We start from the raw sequence: 19822 nt of genomic DNA on the forward strand, positions 1-19822 counted from the left end.
AAAGATGGTGTTCCCTTGGTGTGCATCATCCTCTTATCCAAATATATACCCATACCAAGTGTCAATGAAATCCGCCAAAGCACTTCCAAGATATAGCTCCGGACACAAAAGTGCCGGAAGGACGGACGGAAAGTCGGACGGACGGACGGACAACGCCAAAACATTGTCCCTCCGCCTATGGCGAAGGATAAAAATCATTACAACCAGCAACAAAATTGCAATCACAGTCATAATGACCAACATCGTCACCACGCTCACGATCAATTAAATACACAAATATTAAATGATAAACCATGTTACAAATCAAGACAAGTCTAGCAATCATTATAATATTACCAGTTGTACATCATTATCTTTGCCACATTACAAACAATGCCTTGATGTATAAATTAGGACAAATGTTTATGCTGTATTCATTTCGTTAAGGATACAAACAATAGCGATGTATAGTCCACATATTCTAAATTTCGACCTCACTCCTAAAATGAAAACGACAAACTCTAATATTGTATGACTAACAACTTATTAAAATGAATTTTTATATATTTGCCACAAAAAAAGGATAACCAATTATAATTTTTTATTCTCTTTTTTTTCAATATAATATGAATAATATTTTTATCTTTTAAGAATTGGACATTAAACAGACGTTTATTTTTTTTTCAACAAACTTTGAAATAACTTCATGCATTTCATCTTATCCTTAGATATGTAATAAATGCACGCTGTTTGACTGATAAAATTACATATTTGAACAAATACAATAGTACCACAATGTAAAAACAAAAAACTGTTCGCACTCAAATACGCGACGAGTGACGAATCCAGCATACGCATGTAATGCATATTAACATAGGTTTAAATGAGATTTTATCAGTTTAACTAACTCTGGAGGGTATATAAATAGTAACAAATGAGTTAGGTTTATTTTGAACGTATATTGGGATCCCTGACACAAAAAAATAATGTACATGTTAGCTTGACGTATAGTCCATTTTTATAAACTGTCAAAGAAAATAGTATGCATAATGTCACGGTAGTTGAAAGTGTAATTTTTACAAATAACACCATCGTCACGTTAATTATTGGATGTAAACTATCTATGAAATTATTCGTCTGTTCCTTGGCCGAAAGGTTTTCAGCAGACATTTTTGGCTCGAATACCGGAACAGCACTCTGTTGTTTTTTTAACTTAATATCATATTATAAGCATTTTTTTTAAATTAAACAACAAAAAATATGGTTATAATATTTTTTAATAAAGTTTGGAAATACAGTCACGCATTCAATCTTAACGTTATATATTAAAACATTGCATTAATTTTTGCCGAGGTCATTTATATTTGCATGAAGCTTTATGTCAAATAAAAATACTGATTTTGACAATTACTCTTGAACTTCAATTTGAATACTAACATACTGTTCGCACATATATACACCAGGTAATTACGCGGTCGCCGTGGCGTAGTTAATATTATGTCTGCCTAGCGACGGAGAGGTCACGGGTTCGATCCCTACAGTGTGAGCGTTTTTTACATCTCCCCAAAAGACACAATAAACTGGTTCTACCCAGGAAGCGGAATGGAGAGCGATTCAGTTAGCCTTAGGCTTTCCTGGCAATCGAGTTATAAGAACGAGGTTTAAACTAAATACGTGTCGTAAACTCTAACAAATCCTGAATTCTACAATACATACATGTAGGTTTAAATTGGATTTAGTCAGGTAAACTAACTCGTGGGGGGGGGTATATAAATAGTAACAAATGAGTTAGGTTTATTTTGAACGCATATTGGGATCCCTGACACAAACAAAAAATGTACATGTCAGCTACAATTTTATTCTCGTGTTAATTTTAAAAGTTGTATTTTGAACATTTTAGCTCACCTGAGCTTTTCTGATCGCCTTTTGTCCGTCGTCCATCGTGCGGCTTCATCATACGCCATGTTAACACTCTTGAGGCAACATTTATTGGCGGAACTTCATGATTTGGTCGGGAGATTTGTGCCGATAGTGCCATGGACAGGATCGAAAATGGTTCCAATTTTTTGAAAACATGGTCGCCAGGTGGCGGGGCATTTCGACTTATATACTATAGTTAAACCTTGTTGACTTTCTATAAGCCACATTTATTGTCCGATCATCATGAAACTTGGTCAGAAGATTTATCCCAATGATATCTTGGATGGGTTTTCGGTTGGTTCAAAATATGGCCGCCAGGAGGCGGGGCATTTTTCCTTAAATGACTTTTTATGGCTTTAGTTAAACCTTTATAACACTCTAGAGACCACATTTATCATTGGATCTGAATTTAACTTGGTAAGATTTGTTACAATGATATCTTAGACGAGTTCGAAAATGATTTTGGTCTGTTGAAAAACATGGCCGCCAGGGGGCGGGGCTTTTTTCCTTAGATGGCTATATTTGGCTATAGTAAAACCTTGTTAACACTCTAGAGTAGACATTTATTGTCGCATCTTCATAATACTTGGTCAAAAAATTAGTCCTAATGATATATTGGACGAGTGCGAAAATGGTTTTTGGTTGTTTGAAAAATATGGCCGCCAGGGGGCGGGGCATTTTTCCTAATATTTCTTTAGTAAAACCTTGTTAACACTCTAGAGGCCACATTTATTGTCCGATCTTCATGAAATTTGGTCATACGATTTGTCCCAATGATATTGTGGATGAGTTCGAAAATGGTTCTTGTTGGTTGAAAAAACATGGCCGGAAGGGGGGGGGCGGGGCGTTTTTCCTTATTTGGCTATATAAAAATGTGTAAACGCTCTAAAAGTCACATTTATAGTCCAATCGTCATAACGATTAATCATAACAATTGTTTAAATGATATCTTGGTTGAGTTTGGAAATGGGTCTGGTCTATTGAAAAACATGCCCGCCAGGGCGCGGGGCATTTTTCCTGATATGGCTATAGTAAAACCTTGTTAAAATTTAAAGGACACATTTTTGTCCGATTATCATGCAACTTGGCTATAAGATTTGCCCCAATGATATCTTGGACCAGTTTGAAAATGGTTTAATTTGCTTGAAAAAGATGGCCGCCTGGGGCGGGGCATTTTTCCTTATATGGCTATTAATGTCTATAGTTAAATCTTGTTTATACTGTAGAGGCCACATTTATTTTCGATCTTTTTGAAACTTGGTCAGAAGATTTTTCCTTATTTTATCTTGACAACTTGACAATTTGCAAAATGGTCTCTGTTGGTTGAACAATATTGCCACCAGGGGGGCTGGGCTTTTTCCTTATATGGCTTTAGTACAAATTTGTTAACGCTCTTAAAGTCACATTTATTGTCCAATCTTTATGAAACTTGGTCAGAAGATATTTTAATGATATCTTTAATCAGTTCAAAAATGGTTCCGGTCTGTTGAAAAACATGGCCCCCAGGGGGCAGGGAATTTATCCTTATATGGCTTAAGTAAAACCTTGTTTGCACTCTAAAAGTTACATCTATAATTCATACTTCATGAAACTTGGTCGAAACATTTATTCTAATGATTTCTTGCACATTACATGGCAGTTCCTTTGAATCTCAGATGAGCGACTTTGGGCCCTCTTGTATAATTCATTTCTGCACTATGTAGCATACATTAGCATGTGAACACTGTTCATATGGTCACCGTATAATGCCTTGTTAACATCCAAACGCGTATAAGGTAGGAGTATTTATCTGCCGGTAACATGTTACTTATTATCAAAAGGAGTTGCGAAAGGACCAGCAATAATTAACACACAATAACAAGATGGATTTGTGCTAAATATTAATAACGTGGCAAACCAGTTTGTGTTGCTACAATGACAGACGTTTTTTTTAAATATTTATATTATTGAGAATTAAATATAAAAGTAAACTAGAAATCAAACATTTGTAAATCACTTGATATCAATCGAATGTACGGGTTCATCTTTTACGTGTGTTAAATACAGTGCAGAGAAAAAAGTACGTATCATTCAGTATTGATAAATGCACGGCATTTGGTCTTTGGTTATATGCCAGTACGCTGTTTTGTTATGTGTAGACATTTGTAATTTCAGACTAAAACATGAGTGTTTATTTCGGTAACAAATGTTGCAATCGTACATTTAAGTAAGTCCATGTTACTGCTTGACATTTACATCGATTTATCTATGAAGGTGAAAACATTTGATGAACTGTTTTGATTATTCAGAGTTGTGAACACGGAAGCACAAAGCCCAAATGGCTGAATGAGAAACACAATACATTGGTTTCAATACAAGGTGTACATTAACAAAACTAGCCTATTACTGAGAGACGTACATTCCATTTATCAAACACGCAATACAAACAAAATACACACATTATTTTATCAGTAATAGCATGTGGACATTTTTCAAATGATGTACTATTTTTTGATAATAGTTATAAATAAACCACCTTGGATATGTTGCTTGACAGGTATGTGATTTCTTCACCTATACAAAATGAATGTTTTATGTAAATACTTCAGTTTTCTCTTAATAAATCAAACACAAGATACAAAAAACATCGCTATTATATGACATGGAATCGCATATGGAAGGTAAATAGGATGGCAAGTGCCCATGTTGCATGTATCGTCTATCCTCTGAACCTGGTCAACCGTAACAAAATACAAAGACAACTGACGCCATTAGAGTATTTGGTAAACAATTTGAGAAAATGAAAACAAAATGTGCCTGATCGTATGGCCTACTCAAGCCTGGTTATGCATTTAAAGTTGACCACGTGCTAGGCTTAACACATTTAGGACTTAAATAGAATCTGATACATAAGCGGAGATTTTATATTTAACTAAAGTGAATAAGGGTTAAGAGTTCCTATTAATACATTGAGTACACATGAGATAGGTCAAATGTTTAAGTATAATAAATGCGTATGGAACTCAAATTTTCCGTCGTTTGGTTCTATATGAACGAGTGGGCAAATTTCAAGACTTCGTGTGTCGAAAGGAACCTTTGTTAATAACATGTTGCGCTATTAAAATGATATTATATTCATGTTCATGTACACATTTAGTACAATTGCGCTTAATTTGATTCATGGTATTGCAGTGAATGTTATCCGTAATAGATAAATGCAAATTTCCTTATAGGTTGCAGAAAGGCATAGCAAAAATGACGATTCGACGAAAAGTACTGTCCGCTTTACGAACAAATAGAGTTGGCGCCGCAAATAGGGTATGATAACATTTCAAAGATATTGCATCGGACTTACCTTTATGCAGTAATGTTTTATACATTTATATTGTTGAAAAAATAATTATGTTGTGAAACGATGCACATCGTGTATGCATTTCAGGAGTGCTGTTTCTTCATTTTGATGCTATGGTTGATTGCGTTTCCGGGTAAGTTTTATGCTAAAAATAACATATTAAAATCTGGAATAATGTTATTTTGAATGTGTGCATATTGTAACTTACACAGAAACTAATATGCGCAATCTGGTAGTTTGCATGATTGTTTGTTTTGTCGTGTAGTACTACATTTTCGAGTTAGAATACTGTTCATTTTCAGGCGTCCATTTGTCTGTTGTCGCATATTACTCTAAGCGTAAACCATTTCAATTGATACATATTGAAATATTGCTGCGATTACCAGTCATAGCAAGCTGATGTATTAATATAATTTGTTCATTACCTGTTTAAAACATGTTTTGTTATCCTTGACGTACATTGTAGGGTAAAATATTTGTCGTGATATGACACACGTTTGAATGAAATTAAAATATGCGTTTAAGTGGGTATTGTTAACTTTATTTCTATCATATAAGTTATGCATCCTTACACTGCACCTGTTGAACTAAATGTTAAAGCATCATAACACTTTCATTTAAAAAGCATAATGCGTCTTCATTGCATCCATACTATCAACATAAAAGAATTATACTTCATCAACAGTTTGAATATTCAAAATGTGCATTTATTAAACAATAATTGCAAACAATCAACCATGTCTTTACGATGTGGTATATACTCATACATTCTTAATGTCGTCGAATTTATGTTTGAAAACAATATATTTCGTTCAATCCAATTTCCCGTTTTAAACGGGTCAGAAAAAAATGAAAATTATTTGCTGATTTGTTTCTGTTTCAGAATTAGTTGGTTCTGTACGGTTAACACCAACGACCAAACTAATTGATGGATTTGACGTTACCCTGAACTGTGCTGTGAACAATATTTTTCATTTTAGTTTTACAAGTTTGCTTGACGATACAATAAGAATCGGTGGATGTGCATCATTCAATATTTGTTTTTTGTATGAAGAGACATTGGTGAGGAAATTTCACATTTCTAAAACAGAAAATGGTGGAATATTGACTATTTACAAGCTTTCCAGTGATGAATGTGGGACGTATACGTGTTATGATTCCGTGGATATCTCACAAATGGACAATTTCACTGTCTCTCTTCCAGTAGTCTTGGCCACAAATGCAGGCTTAGTAGCCGCTGGAAACCAATATTTCATAAAGATGCTCGTGTATTTTATTGTTTTTGTAGTCATAAGTGTATAAAGATAATATTGCTATGACCTATGCTTCTGCTTATTATTACTGTGTTGGTTACAATGTACATCAAAATCGTCTGCTATTGTGTCCGATCATGCATGTTGTGATCGTTCCCGGCACGCATCATTAAATCGCTATGAAATATATATAAAAAAAACATTAAAAGAGATATTGCATCCATAACACGAACAACTAGGATTCTTGTAATTTAGATCCACGTGCATGGTATGATCATTTTAAAAGTCTTCTTTTTAAAGGCAATCAACCAAATCTAATTGATATAAACTTAGAGGTAAACGAAACTGAACATGATGAAGAGCAAATTTTAAACTCATAAATCACGAACGAAGAAATAATGCAAAGTTTTTCTGTTCGAATTGACAAGTGACATTAACAGATGGTACTACACACACAAAAAATCTTTGTATTTGACTACTGTCTTTACAGGCAACACAACGTCACTGCTTTGTGAAATGACTGAATTCGAAAGGCGAGATTATCAAAGTATAGTTGGAATGTTAAAAGCACGTTTTGGAAATGAAAACAAATCTGAAGTGTTTTGCACACAGTAAAAAGCCAGCAAAAATGTTTTGGCCAGGAACGAAACCATTCTTGAATAAGCCCAATCGATAATAAAAAATGACAAGACAAATTAACACCAACTGCAAACATTGAAGTCATTGAAGCTTTAGCACTAGAAAGTTTTATTGACGCTTTAGAAAAAGCAGATATCAGACATAGGCTAAGAGCAGTTAGTCCTTAAAACATTTTTAGACTTAACACATTTCTGTACGATTGGAGGCTCATAGATTAGATGATCGACACAGAAACAGACCAATCGTATATGTACTTACAAGTAAAAATTCAGATCGCACAAGAAAAAATAACACAAACCTTACCCCTGAGGCATACTCTAAACAATCACAAACTTACTAAAAAATCAAGTTCATCGGGGCCCAAATCAAATTCTGACAGAAATAAGAAATATGATCGAAATTCTAGAGACGATAGACCGCAGAATCAGTTAAGTAACAACAACAAAACCCCAAAATAAAAAAATAATCAGGGAAACTAAAAGTGTTTGCATTAGCGGAATGGTTACTTTCTAAATTCAAATTAGGTGATTATTGGTTAGCCATGTTGGTCCATAGCGGTGCAAATGTAAGCATTCTTACTCAACCGACAATTAAAAATTTACAATTCTTTATTACACCTGAATAAGAACCAATTAACACTTCTTTGATCACGGTATCGGAAGAGTCAATTCTTTTTTTTTTGGGGGGGGGGGGGGAGGGGGGAAAAACTGAAGTTGAAATATACGTTAATAATCGAAAGGTTAAACATTCATTTTTATTGCTAATATTCAACAAGATGCAATCCTGGGATTAGATTTCTTGACTAAGAAATCAAAGAAGGTAAACTAATTAAAACATATCCATATAGAATTTCCTTGGCAATACGGAAAGCAGCCTAACATGAAATTCAAATGATGACTTCTGATGGGATCATTAAACCAGCTTGTTCTCCATGGTTATCTCCCATTTAAATTGTGACAAAAACAGATGGTTCTCCTAGATTTTGCTGTGATTTTAGGAAATTAAATGATGTAACAATTATAGAAAATCAGCCGTTACCTAGAATTGAAGACATTCTGATGCTTTATAAGGTCCAAAATGGTTTAGTTGGTTAGACCTGAAACAAAGTTTGTGGAAAATTTATTCAATTGACAAAAAGAGTAAAGAGAGTAGACCCATCATTGCATTAAGTTTGCAAGGTTGAAAACAATTGCAATTCTGTAAATTTGCATTTGGTCTTTGTAATTCTCAAGCCCAGCCGTGTTTACCAGGTTGATGCAAATAACATACTCAGATTTGAATTGGAAGACTCTTGTGTTGAATTAAGATTTTGTATCAGTTACACACACACACACACACACACACACATATATATATATATATATATATATATATATATATATATATATATATATATATATATATATATATATATATATATATATATCATAAATTGAACATGTTAAAATACACAGTAGCTCCAGTTGCCTAAAGTAGAAAATTATAGAAAGTCATAAAAAATATACACCTCAATAAATTTGGCACACAAGTGAAAATTTGTGTACATGTTAAAAGGCTTAAGTAACTGAACTAACCGTTAAAATTGCACCATTTCCACGACTGTTTACAACTGTTAAAATTGCCCGAGATTTTTGCATGCATGTAAATACAGTACAGCTCGCAATGATTTTATGTATTTTGCGCTTACTAAGTGATCCAGGTTTCAAGTTACATTATGTAATGGATCGTTTTGTATGTACATTAACTTTGTTAAAGTGTCTGGGGAACACTCTCTCTCTCTCTCTCTCTCTCTCTCTCTCTCTCTCTCTCTCTCTCTCTCTCTCTCTCTCTCTCTCTCTCTCTCTCTCTCTCTCTCTCTCTCTCTCTCTCTATCTCTCTCTCTCTCTCTCTCTGGGTCTCTCTATCTCTGGGTCTCTCTCTCTCTCTTACTCACTCTCGTAAGTAATATAATTTTCACATTGACTTAAAACTGGTAATCAAGTATGACCAAACTCTCTCTCTCTCCCTCTCTCTCTCTCTTGATGACAGAAGAGGTGGGAGGGGAATATGCCGATTCGTCTTTGTTTCTAGAGAGTCTGCAACTGACTGCAATACATAACTTAACATAACATATTCTTTATTAGCATAATGCATTTACAATACGTAAAGCCAACATGTAAACAACAATACATTAAGATACAGTGATAAGTGTTATTTGCCTGGAAGAATTAAATTGAATTTCGGATTTTGAGAGATATTTACCTACATCTATTAGCATTCTTCTATTCTGACTGGACATTAAACCTATAAATTTCTGTTATGTCGTGAATACACAAAAATAGTGTTTAAAATATATTTGTCATACTTTGGGCACAAAATATCACAGACACTAAATTCTTATATCTTAATCGGCCATATTTAAGACTGCTAATCATAGTTAAGACAGGGGTATAGCCAGGGATCAGGAAAATGCCGGTTTTATCGGTTTTTGACCGATTTTGGTCGTACTGGACCGATTGCAAATTGAGATTTATCATAAAAATCGGTCCGGATTTCACAGACAGGTGTGACATTCTACACACTTACCAGTACATTTATCTCCGCAGTCCCGAGATTAATCCGCTAATTGATATCCCCATGTCAAAAAATGCCCGAGGCGATCATAAATTAGGGGAATTAACAATGTAAACAATTGGGCACGCTTGATTGAGAAGTACAAGTGACACACTTGTTCCACGAAAACCGATTATTATTTACCACATTCGGTCCAGTATTAAATGATGCATGGTAGATTGTGAATATTAAAGGAGTATTATTTTGTTGAATATGATAATATTTCTTGCTTTCTTTGCAAATACTACATGTTTTATTGACATTGAACAACTTAATTGGTCATTAATCAAATCATCAAATGGGAGTCTTATAGAGTTCAAAAACAAATAGAGCTCATTCTATCTACCTTCTAAACCGATTGGACATTTCTTTCTAAAATAATTAATAAGACCAACAATTCTAAAACAAAATAAGATGTTTTTAATGTGATTTCAAATAAAAGGCCTATTTTCACATCACATCAAACATAATGTATTGTTCCATGCATGAAAGATTTAGAGAATATAGTCTTTTTTGGAGGGGGTGGGGGGTGCGGGGCGAAGAGGTATCAGAGGGTTTCGGCCGTCTCTCGGACCGATTGGGATTCGGAGATTTCCTGATCCCTGGGTATAGATGTCTTAAAAAGAGATTTAAGAATTTTACTAAGACTGTTATTATGCCTGTTATTTTTCGTGAAACGCAACACAAATAAAGGCAGTTAATTTAAGCCTGTAACTTGTAAGTAAGACTGTTATGGAGTTAAGAACAATAATGGACTTAAGAATGTTCGTGAAACCGGGGCCCGGGGTCGTAAGGTTGGTTTACCATGTCGTTTAAAAAACAATTAAAACTAAATGTAAAGTAGGTGAGGCTTTCCCCGATTTAAGTAGCACCTATTGTCATATTACGACAATATCAATGAATCTTTGTTAGTCTATGGTACCATTTTTATTGCTTCCGTGATTTTTTTTGGAAACAGTTCCTAGTAGGCGGCACCTCTAGTCTCAATAATGAACCGTGAACGAAGCTTTTTTCATCATTTGGACATTTATCGTGCTTCGCTACGTCTCAAGTCTATCGTGATTTTTATGTTACAAAAGTTCCGATCGACCGACTGTGTTCTTTTAACTTGCGATATTTCATATTCAAAAGGACTGACAAATAAATGGAAAGCAGAAATACATACATGAAAAAAAATTGAATCGTCTCAGCCCACACGAGTATCCGATTCACCTCTTATAAGCGAGTTATCTGTCAATTAACATCGATGAAGCTCAAAATTAGCTTTCGACTTCGATTTTGTTTACGACCGCGGCGAGATTCTCGCGAGAACATACGTCATCGTATTACGTAGTACAGTATGGGGAAAATGTACGCGTCTTATCCAAAATTGAGTTACAAGTACTAAATTTATCTTTTATATAATTAATGATTGATCTCTCTTCACATACAGATTAGGAAAAGGTGTTTTCGTAAACCAGCCTTTTAAGCACAGTCCGTAATGATTTCTTTTTTCAAATGATTCATATGTACTTCATTGTTTTAGATATAAAAACGGTCATATCATTCCTAAGAGTTGCGCCAGTATCAGCCAATGTGGTCCACTAAGTCTGAAAGAAGCCCAATTCAGCTTTCCATACATGTTTCACTATAGAGAAAAAAAGACGGCTTTTCCTCAAATATATCTTCCCGTTTTTATGACAAAATGTTTAACAACAGTCGAATTCCACAAATAAATCCATCGTTTCAAAAAAGTAAGAACAAAAATATAGAATCAAATAAAGACAATACGGATCAAATTATTTTAGTCATAGTATATTATCAAATGCTCACAAATATTTTAAGACGGTTATACGCGTACACTATTATTTACAGTGATATGTGGAATTTGAGTGTCGGCCTACTTCTCGGACCGTGTGACGTAGCTCGTTGCTATTCGGATGTTTCGGACTTCTACCTCCACATTTTTTTGCACTTTTTATGTGTGTGATTTAAATCAAAGTTTTGGATATTAATACAATTGTGACATTCTTGAAACATCACACATCGGAAGATAAATGGTTGAGCTCCAAATCGGTATGTTTGATTTCACATTCCATTGCATATTAATGAAGTTATAGGCCGTCAAACGTGCGCAGAAAATCTGTGCGGAAAAATCTAACGTAAAAATCACGATGGACTCTGGACTCGAAGGCGTCAGTCAATATGGTGCCCGGAAAAAAGCCCCTCGGAAAAAAGCCCCTTCCACCAATTTTGCCAGTGCGGAAAAAAGCCCCTTCATCGATTTGCCAGTGCGGAAAAAAGCCCCTTCGTCGTTTTGCCAGTGCGGAAAAAAGCCCCTTCGTCGTTTTGCCAGTGCGGAAAAAAGCCCCTTCGACAATTTGCCAGTGCGGAAAAAAGCCCCTTCCAAATGATTATGTTTAGAGCGGTAAAAATCCCCTTAGAAACCATAGAGTAAATTTACTTTTTTCAAACAGACTGGGACACAAAAAAGTAACATGTGAACGAAAATTATCATATTGTATTATATTTATTATGACAAGCAAAACTACAAATGATGAAACATATTTCAAAATATCTTACATATCTACATTACATCAAAAAATATCACTGTAAAATGTCACTCGTAGTCTCTTCACCGAAGACGGATGTTGTGTCCAACAGTATCTAGGAACTCACCCATTGTCTTCCTTCCGGAGCTGTACTGCTGGCAAAGGGTCTGCAGCGTCTTCGTGTGGAGTTGTCTTCTTCTCTTATGTTTTGTCACAGTCTTTCCTTGTCTAAAGCGGAGCACATCGGCCTCTACCATTGTAGCGTCCCGTTGAACACACACAACAGCTGTCCAGAGGGAAGGATTAGCATGACCCACCAGCTTCGCGAACCCACTGTTCCACTCCTCACAGACGTTGTTTGTACGTTCTTTGCCGCTCAGGGTACTGTCGAGCACGTTCCATGTGGCGGATGGGAAACGTGGCCCAGTCCTCCTGAACTTAATACGGCCTTTTTTAGGCCGGCCGCCTTTAAATGAAGGTCTTTAACATTTTTCGCAATGTTTGTTGATTGGAAAAGGCATGTTTTTAATGAATATGATTTGTTTGTCAATAGTGTGGAAATTTATATAATAGACATACCGCTCCAAGTATAATAATCATTTGGAAGGGGCTTTTTTCCGCACGGGTAAAATTGGTGGAAGGGGCTTTTTTCCGCACTGGCAAAACGACGAAGGGGCTTTTTTCCGCTCTGGCAAAACGACGAAGGGGCTTTTTTCCGCACTGGCAAATTGATGAAGGGGCTTTTTTCCGCACTGGCAAAAATTGGTGGAAGGGGCTTTTTTCCGAGGGGCTTTTTTCCGGGAATCAGTCAATATAGCAATAGCCTTCGAGACCAGAAATCTGGACTAGCGGCACCTCATGAGGTTTTAGACGGCGGATTTCTGCCGGCTACTTCTGAAAGCCCTAAGTTTCAAACAGTTTATAATAATTGTTCAACATTCCCACGGGATACCTTTATTGGATCTATGATGCTTCAAACTGTATGTAAATGTAATGTAAAATGTTAATCACCCTGCCTCTTAGTCTCAATAATGAACCGTGAACGAAGCTTTTTCATCATTTGGACATGTATCGTGCTTCGCTACGTCTCAAGTCCATCGTGATTTTTATGTTACAAAAATACCGAACGACCGACTAAGTGCTTTTACCTTGCGATATTTCATGTTCTAAGGGACTGACAAAAAAGCGGAAACCTGAAATACATACATGGATGATTTTTGAATGGTCTCAGCCCACACAAGTATCCGAAACACCTCTTATAAGCGAGTTATTTATCAATTATTACAGCAATTTGGGTTAAAACTGTTTTGTTGTTCCCACAAAATACGTCATAGATCTGAGAAATTCCTGGGGAACCCCGTGTGACGTAGTAGACTGGAAACCGGTCTTTCGTCTATCGAATGTGGTGGAACATAATGGAGCCAGTAGACAGCGGGGGACCAGCTTAGTGAACACGTACTTGGTCATTTCGAATGTTTCGGACTTCTACCTCAACATTTTTTTGCACTTTTTATATGTCTGATTAAAATCAAAAGTTTGGATATTAATACAATAGCGACATATAAACTTCACAGATTGACAGATAAATGGTTAAACTCCAAATCGGTATGTTTGAATTCATATACCATTCAATATTAATGAAGTTATAGGCCGTCAAACGTGCGCAGAAAATCTGTGCGGAGAAATCTAACGTAAAAATCACGATGGACTCTGGACTCGAAGGCGTCAGTCAATATAGCAATAGCCTTCGAGACCAGAAATCCGGACTACCTGCCTCTCTGCCACTCTGGCAAATAATAGCCACTAATCGAAAGAGATTATTTAATTTTCCCTCTGCATAATAACTGAACAGCTGAATACACGTATTATTTACAACAATAAATTAGTTGAAAACTAGTTTAAAAGCGAGTTTACAGTCTAAGTAAGATAGCTAAAAACAACTTAAAAACCGTTTGCAATATCAATAAGACTTCATGTGTGATTGTGAGACAATCGTTGGTGATTTGGAACTACAGCATATTTTAACTGTGCTACGCAAGGTTTCATAAAACAAACAATTGTGTGTTCAATTTACCTTGAAATACATCATTACTGAGTACTGTAGATCTATTAATTTTCAATATCACATGTAACACCCGTTAACTGCCGCCATTTTCTGATCTTCGTGTTCTATATCACTTCACGCGCTTTAACTGCGGGGCATACATAAAATTGCGGGTTCTATGCAAGCGTCTAGATGATGTAGAGATGGGTTCTTTACTGACCTAGAGTAGGGGAGACAACTCTATTTTAATTTCAATTTAAGACCGACTTGCGCGTAATTGCTATAGGATGCTTCCAGTATGAAAGTTAACACATTTAAGGCGCACATATTTTGCGGGTTCTTATATAGATCCCATATTAAATATAGGCCCCACAAGAAAGGTCTGAAAACGACGGGCACCCCGCAAATCACGGTATGTATTGATATATATATATATATATATATATATATATATATATATATATATATATATATATATATATATATATATATATATATATATATTTATTTATTTATTTATTTATATGTATATATATATACATTTTTTATATAAATATAATATATACAAAATATACTCAAACACAAGTCAATGTATTTCTAAAAATGCTGTTGACCTGCATTCAAATGATAATTCAACTACTTCTCGATCGTAATGAAATGTAAAAAATGCTCTTTCATCTAAAACTTACATTCCAATTCACCAAAGAACGAAACGTTTTTTAAGTGGAGAGTTAGATTGTACTTTGTTTTAGTATTGTTTGATTTTATTGTTCAAATGAATTTTCTGTCTAACTAGCTTAACTAACAGAGCTACGCGACCACAAAGGCAACCTCTCACAAGGAGACGGTAAAATTGTGTGTTGTGTGTCTCCTTTTTCAAACGTCTTAATACGATTTGTGAAAAATAATCAACCAATTGCAGACATTTGGAATAATGCAAGATTATGTGAAACGAATTTTCTCACCACTGACACCTTTAGATGAGAATGCGACGGTGAGTTAAATGCCGAGTGTAATATGTCTTTGAATTCGTATATTGCTGAATGCACATTATGGAAATGTGAAGCTCTTCAAAGCTTTTGATCGTGTCTAGCGCGCCTGTAAACGTGTGTTTACCTAGTATATTTGAAGTGTTCTGTATTCTAAGGAAGTAATTTTAATTATTTTTTAACGAATATTACTGTTTTTCAGTTATTTACTAACAACGCAACTATTCTTTACAAACTGTTTCATTTAACTAACTAAATAGTTGTAGATGCATACGGTGAACAGAAACGGTCACATGAGTGTAAATCTATACAAATGAATGGCCTCGGTCTTTTTCATTGCCAATTGGGTCAACTTGTTTCTTGAAAGGAATTTGTTTTGAAGAAATGATCTCTTTTTTTATGAGTTTTACGTACTAATCGTTTTTTGTCGATCCCAAACTTGCTATTACGTTGAGTATGTTATAAAATGTCACCGACGTAGGGTAATAATGGGGTGTATTATTATGTGTAGCAATTTATAGGCCAAAACACTGTGAACTCTTCAGCTATGACACTATTAAGTATTGGCTTGGCTAAGTATGGACTCCACTATCCGGTATTGATGCAGTACCGATTATTCACTTCATAAGTACAAATATTGACCGTTTCATAAACAAATCCGGTTCTGTTTTCGGTATGTTTGACCATATAAATATGTTGGAAACAAAAATTAAAAAGACATTCCTTTATGTCCATAGATCATCCAGTTTAGTTGCATGTGCATGGTTGACTACGATATGAATATAAACGATATCGGTACCTCGACAGATGTGGATTGTTCTTAAGAGATGCGTTTGTATATCAATGGCTACGACATCGAAGCAAGCGACACATCATTTAACGTCAATACACAACTTAATCATGATGACGCAATCTTTTCGAAATGAAACAACAATTACCGTCTGTAAACTTGATGAAAACGAGCGGGATGAATGGGATAATGTTATCATATGTGAGAATTTGGCAATGTCCTTTGCATGCATATCTACCTACAAATATTATATATGTCTCAATCATCTTTAATAAACATAGTGCATTAATATGTGTAGAGTTTATGCAACAAAACAAATTATTGGGTTTGCGTGTTAAACATGACTTTAGTATTTCAGATTCGTTTGAATTGTGCTTAAACGGCAGATCAGTGAGTTTATCGAGTAAACCTTGCTGGCGAATCGACGGGAATGCACTTGTCACAATCAGGAAAAGAAGCAAATCATTGACATGTACATTAGTTTCCATGCCGAAAAACGAAACAATATTGAATACTGTGAAACCATTATTATTCGTCAGACATTAATTTTCGTCTTTTTCGTCCTTCGACCGATGGACGAATTCAAGATCCTAACGAACAATCATGTCCCATATTTGAAACAAATAAGACTGAATTACCGTAGGCATGAGACATTTAAATCCAGCGTAATCCACGCATATTCACAGGGCTTGAAATTAACACTCGCACACTCGCAAAATGCGAGAAAAAAAGATTGCAAGGTAAGTTATAAGCCACTAGTATTTTTTGCAAGTAAAGAAATAGTGAAAAAAAACGAGTTATATTGCTAAATGCGTTCGACGGCATGAACGCTAAACCGTAGGTGAATTTTTTGAACATCCGAATACCCATATGCGGAAGCGCGCATTTTGTTTGCAGACTGGTATACTTATAGTACAGATACCCGGATGGTATTGATACAAAGAACATGAAACAGTCGACTATTCACACTCAAGTTAAATCCGGTTTTGACACAAAGGGGTGTACATTATACAGTGTACTGACAACTGACATGTCCTGTAAAACGCGAATGCAATAAGGCTGTATCGAATGCGTCAACTTCGTTTAGGTATAATAGTGTTGATTAGCGCTAAACGTTTGCAATCAGCTTACCAACTTGGATTAAATGATAATATTCTAAATGTTGGAACAATTTCAAAAAATAAATCGATTAATTCATGTTCTCTGTTTAGTAAACGTCTAAAAAATAAACGTTCACACGGCATTAGGAAAAATGGTAACTTAAGGCGTAAATTTAAACGTATGCTTTCTTTAAATGACTGCTACACATTATTACAAAATGGGGGTAAACATAAATTACTAAGTGCACTTTGCTCTCTTTCTGTTTCTTCGTTGGCGCATATTGATAAGGAATGTAAACTTATTTTACTTCAATCTGATCCTCTATATGAATGTGCTTGTATTATTGAATCTTTCACTGATTACTATCTTAAACCTTTTATTGAAAATGCACTTAACAAAACTAGAGATCGTATCAAAATTGAGTTTGTAACAAAGGTCTTGATTTAATTGACCTTCCAAAAATATTCAATGATAAAAATGTACGTCGGTTGATTCCCCCTTATTTCCGCAATACTGAATCACCACTTATTTGCTACAAATATAGTAAACCTGTAAGAAGTATCTTTTTTAATTATAATTCTATTTCCACAGATATAAATGTAATAAGAAATGGTCCTACATTATGTGACTGTTCTGGTTCCAAATATATATATGGTCCAGTTACTGGCGACCTTAATTTCATTCAAAATAAAAACCTTAGAAATTTACTACGCAGAGGCCCTAAGTACAGACTGGCTATTCCTGTTGATTTTGATGACTGCATTACGAAAATCGTAACATCCTTACAGGATTATTGCACTAAATGGTGCAGGAAGGAAAATGCTGAAATTACTGCACTCAATGATTGGAAAACAAAAATATTTAGTATGGCCATGAATAAAATATGTTTTCATGATACAAATCCTTTGGCCCTACCACATTCACCTAAATTTAATAAACAAAATCTCTGTAAATTGCTTGAAGACTTAAAATCTAAATTCGTCATAGTTCCTGCTGATAAGGCTGCTAATAATGCTATAATAATATGACGAGTGTTTTATGTTCAAACTATTTCACAAGAACTTTCACAAACTACATCTTATTGTGAGTACAATAAGCAGCCTAATGAAATTATTACCGACCATATTGCCCAATGCAAAAAATTAAATGTAATAGTCAATATTACAAACAAGAAATTGCCATCACTCTACTGGATACCTAAATTACATAAGACGCCATATAAAAGTCGTTTTATCGCTAATTCAGTGTCTTGTACCACCAAACAATTATCAGTGTATCTTACATCTGCATTGAGTGCTATTAGATATCATATAGCTAAATTATGTAATAAAGTTTATGAAAATAGTAATATTAACCTATTTTGGTCAATAAAAAACTCCTTAGAAGTTAATGATAAAATTGAAAAGAAAAAATAATAGGTGTCACAGGTAAGTACTTATGATTTTTCTACACTATATACAACGCTTCCTCACGCTTTAATAAAATCCAAACTTGTTTCTTTGATTGAAAAAACTTTTGCTAGAGAGAAGTGTTTGTATCTAGCTTTAAACACTAAAACAGCTTTTTTTACTTATCAGATATTAGATAATTACATCATTTGGACTAGTCTTGACTTTTGTGCAGCACTTACTTTTCTTCTGGATAACTTGTTTGTTGAATTTGATGGTAAAATATTTCAACAAATTATTGGCGTTCCTATGGGTACTAATTGTGCGCCACTTGTAGCTGACCTTTTTTTATATTGTTATGAAAGCGAATTTATGTAAGAGTTATCTAAAACTACGCAAGTATATTTGATTCATTGTTTTAACCTTACTTGTAGGTACATTGATGACAAACTTAATTTAGATAATCCATTATTTGAACAATATATTCACAAAATCTACCCATAAGAATTAGTCTTAAATAGATCGTGTCTATCCAATACAGACGCTGTGTATTTAGACTTACATTTATCTATTAATAATAATTCGCTCAAAACTAATTTATACGACAAACGGGACGACTTTAACTTTGAAATTGTGCATTTTCCGTTCCTAGATGGCAACATCCCTAAAGGACCTTCCTATGGTATTTACATTGCGCAGTTGGTACGTTATGCCAGAGCATGTTCATGTATTAAAGATTTTAATGATCGTAATCTAATATTAACAAACAAATGCTAAAACAAGGCTTTTTGTATCATAACCTAAGAAGTAAATTCGCTAAATTTTACTCAAAGTATGGTGATTTAATTTCAAAATATAATGTTTCTTTAAAATGGCATTTCAATAATGGAATTTTCCATCCATCATTTTATGGAGATGTTTTGAAGCGTGTCCGCAAATTAAAATATGTTAAACCAAATGTTCTTATTAAACTTTTCAATTTAATTAACTTGTTTTTATCAAAAGGATACGATGCTTATGTACTTAAAAACACGTGCTTGATGGTTTTCGATTCACTATATCTTTTTTCTCTTAAAATTTGGAATCATTAGTGATATTATAGGCATTTTTCACTATTGAACAAAATTGTGTCTTTTTGTCGTATGCACAAATCTGCATGAAAACTACATTTGGACTTACATCGTACATCAAATACTTTCTGTCGTCAGTTGTCAAAACACCTATATACTGTTTGACTCCAATAATGTCGCTTTAATGGAATTACC

At 34.6% G+C, this 19822-nt stretch overlaps 1 protein-coding gene across 3 annotated transcripts; it reads left to right on the forward strand.

Moving 5' to 3' along the window:
* The first annotated feature begins 3598 nt into the window (after positions 1-3598).
* Positions 3599-6549, forward strand: LOC127870499 (uncharacterized). 3 transcript variants are annotated; one of them, XR_008044853.1, is made up of 4 exons: positions 3599-3674; positions 5112-5196; positions 5318-5363; positions 6114-6549. XR_008044853.1 is itself a non-coding variant. In XM_052413090.1 (4 exons), the coding sequence occupies exons 1-4, from the start codon at positions 4422-4424 to the stop codon at positions 6530-6532; spliced, it is 564 nt and encodes a 187-aa protein (XP_052269050.1). In that variant the 5' UTR covers positions 4035-4421; the 3' UTR covers positions 6533-6549. The 3 variants fall into 3 exon arrangements, 1 of the variants encoding a protein (XP_052269050.1); XR_008044854.1 differs by lacking the exon at positions 3599-3674 and adding an exon at positions 3683-3958; XM_052413090.1 differs by lacking the exon at positions 3599-3674 and adding an exon at positions 4035-4435.
* The last annotated feature ends 13273 nt before the right edge of the window (positions 6550-19822 follow it).

This window comes from Dreissena polymorpha, chromosome 2 (genome assembly GCF_020536995.1).
Source record: "Dreissena polymorpha isolate Duluth1 chromosome 2, UMN_Dpol_1.0, whole genome shotgun sequence".
Taxonomy (NCBI): domain Eukaryota; kingdom Metazoa; phylum Mollusca; class Bivalvia; order Myida; family Dreissenidae; genus Dreissena; species Dreissena polymorpha.

Excerpts from the sequence above, each read along its gene's own strand:
- LOC127870499 (XM_052413090.1), top strand. Across the intron at positions 5,197-5,317 it reads GAGTTGGCGCCGCAAATAGG|GAGTGCTGTTTCTTCATTTT; the intron begins GTATGATAACAT and ends TATGCATTTCAG. Across the intron at positions 5,364-6,113 it reads ATGGTTGATTGCGTTTCCGG|AATTAGTTGGTTCTGTACGG; the intron begins GTAAGTTTTATG and ends TTTCTGTTTCAG.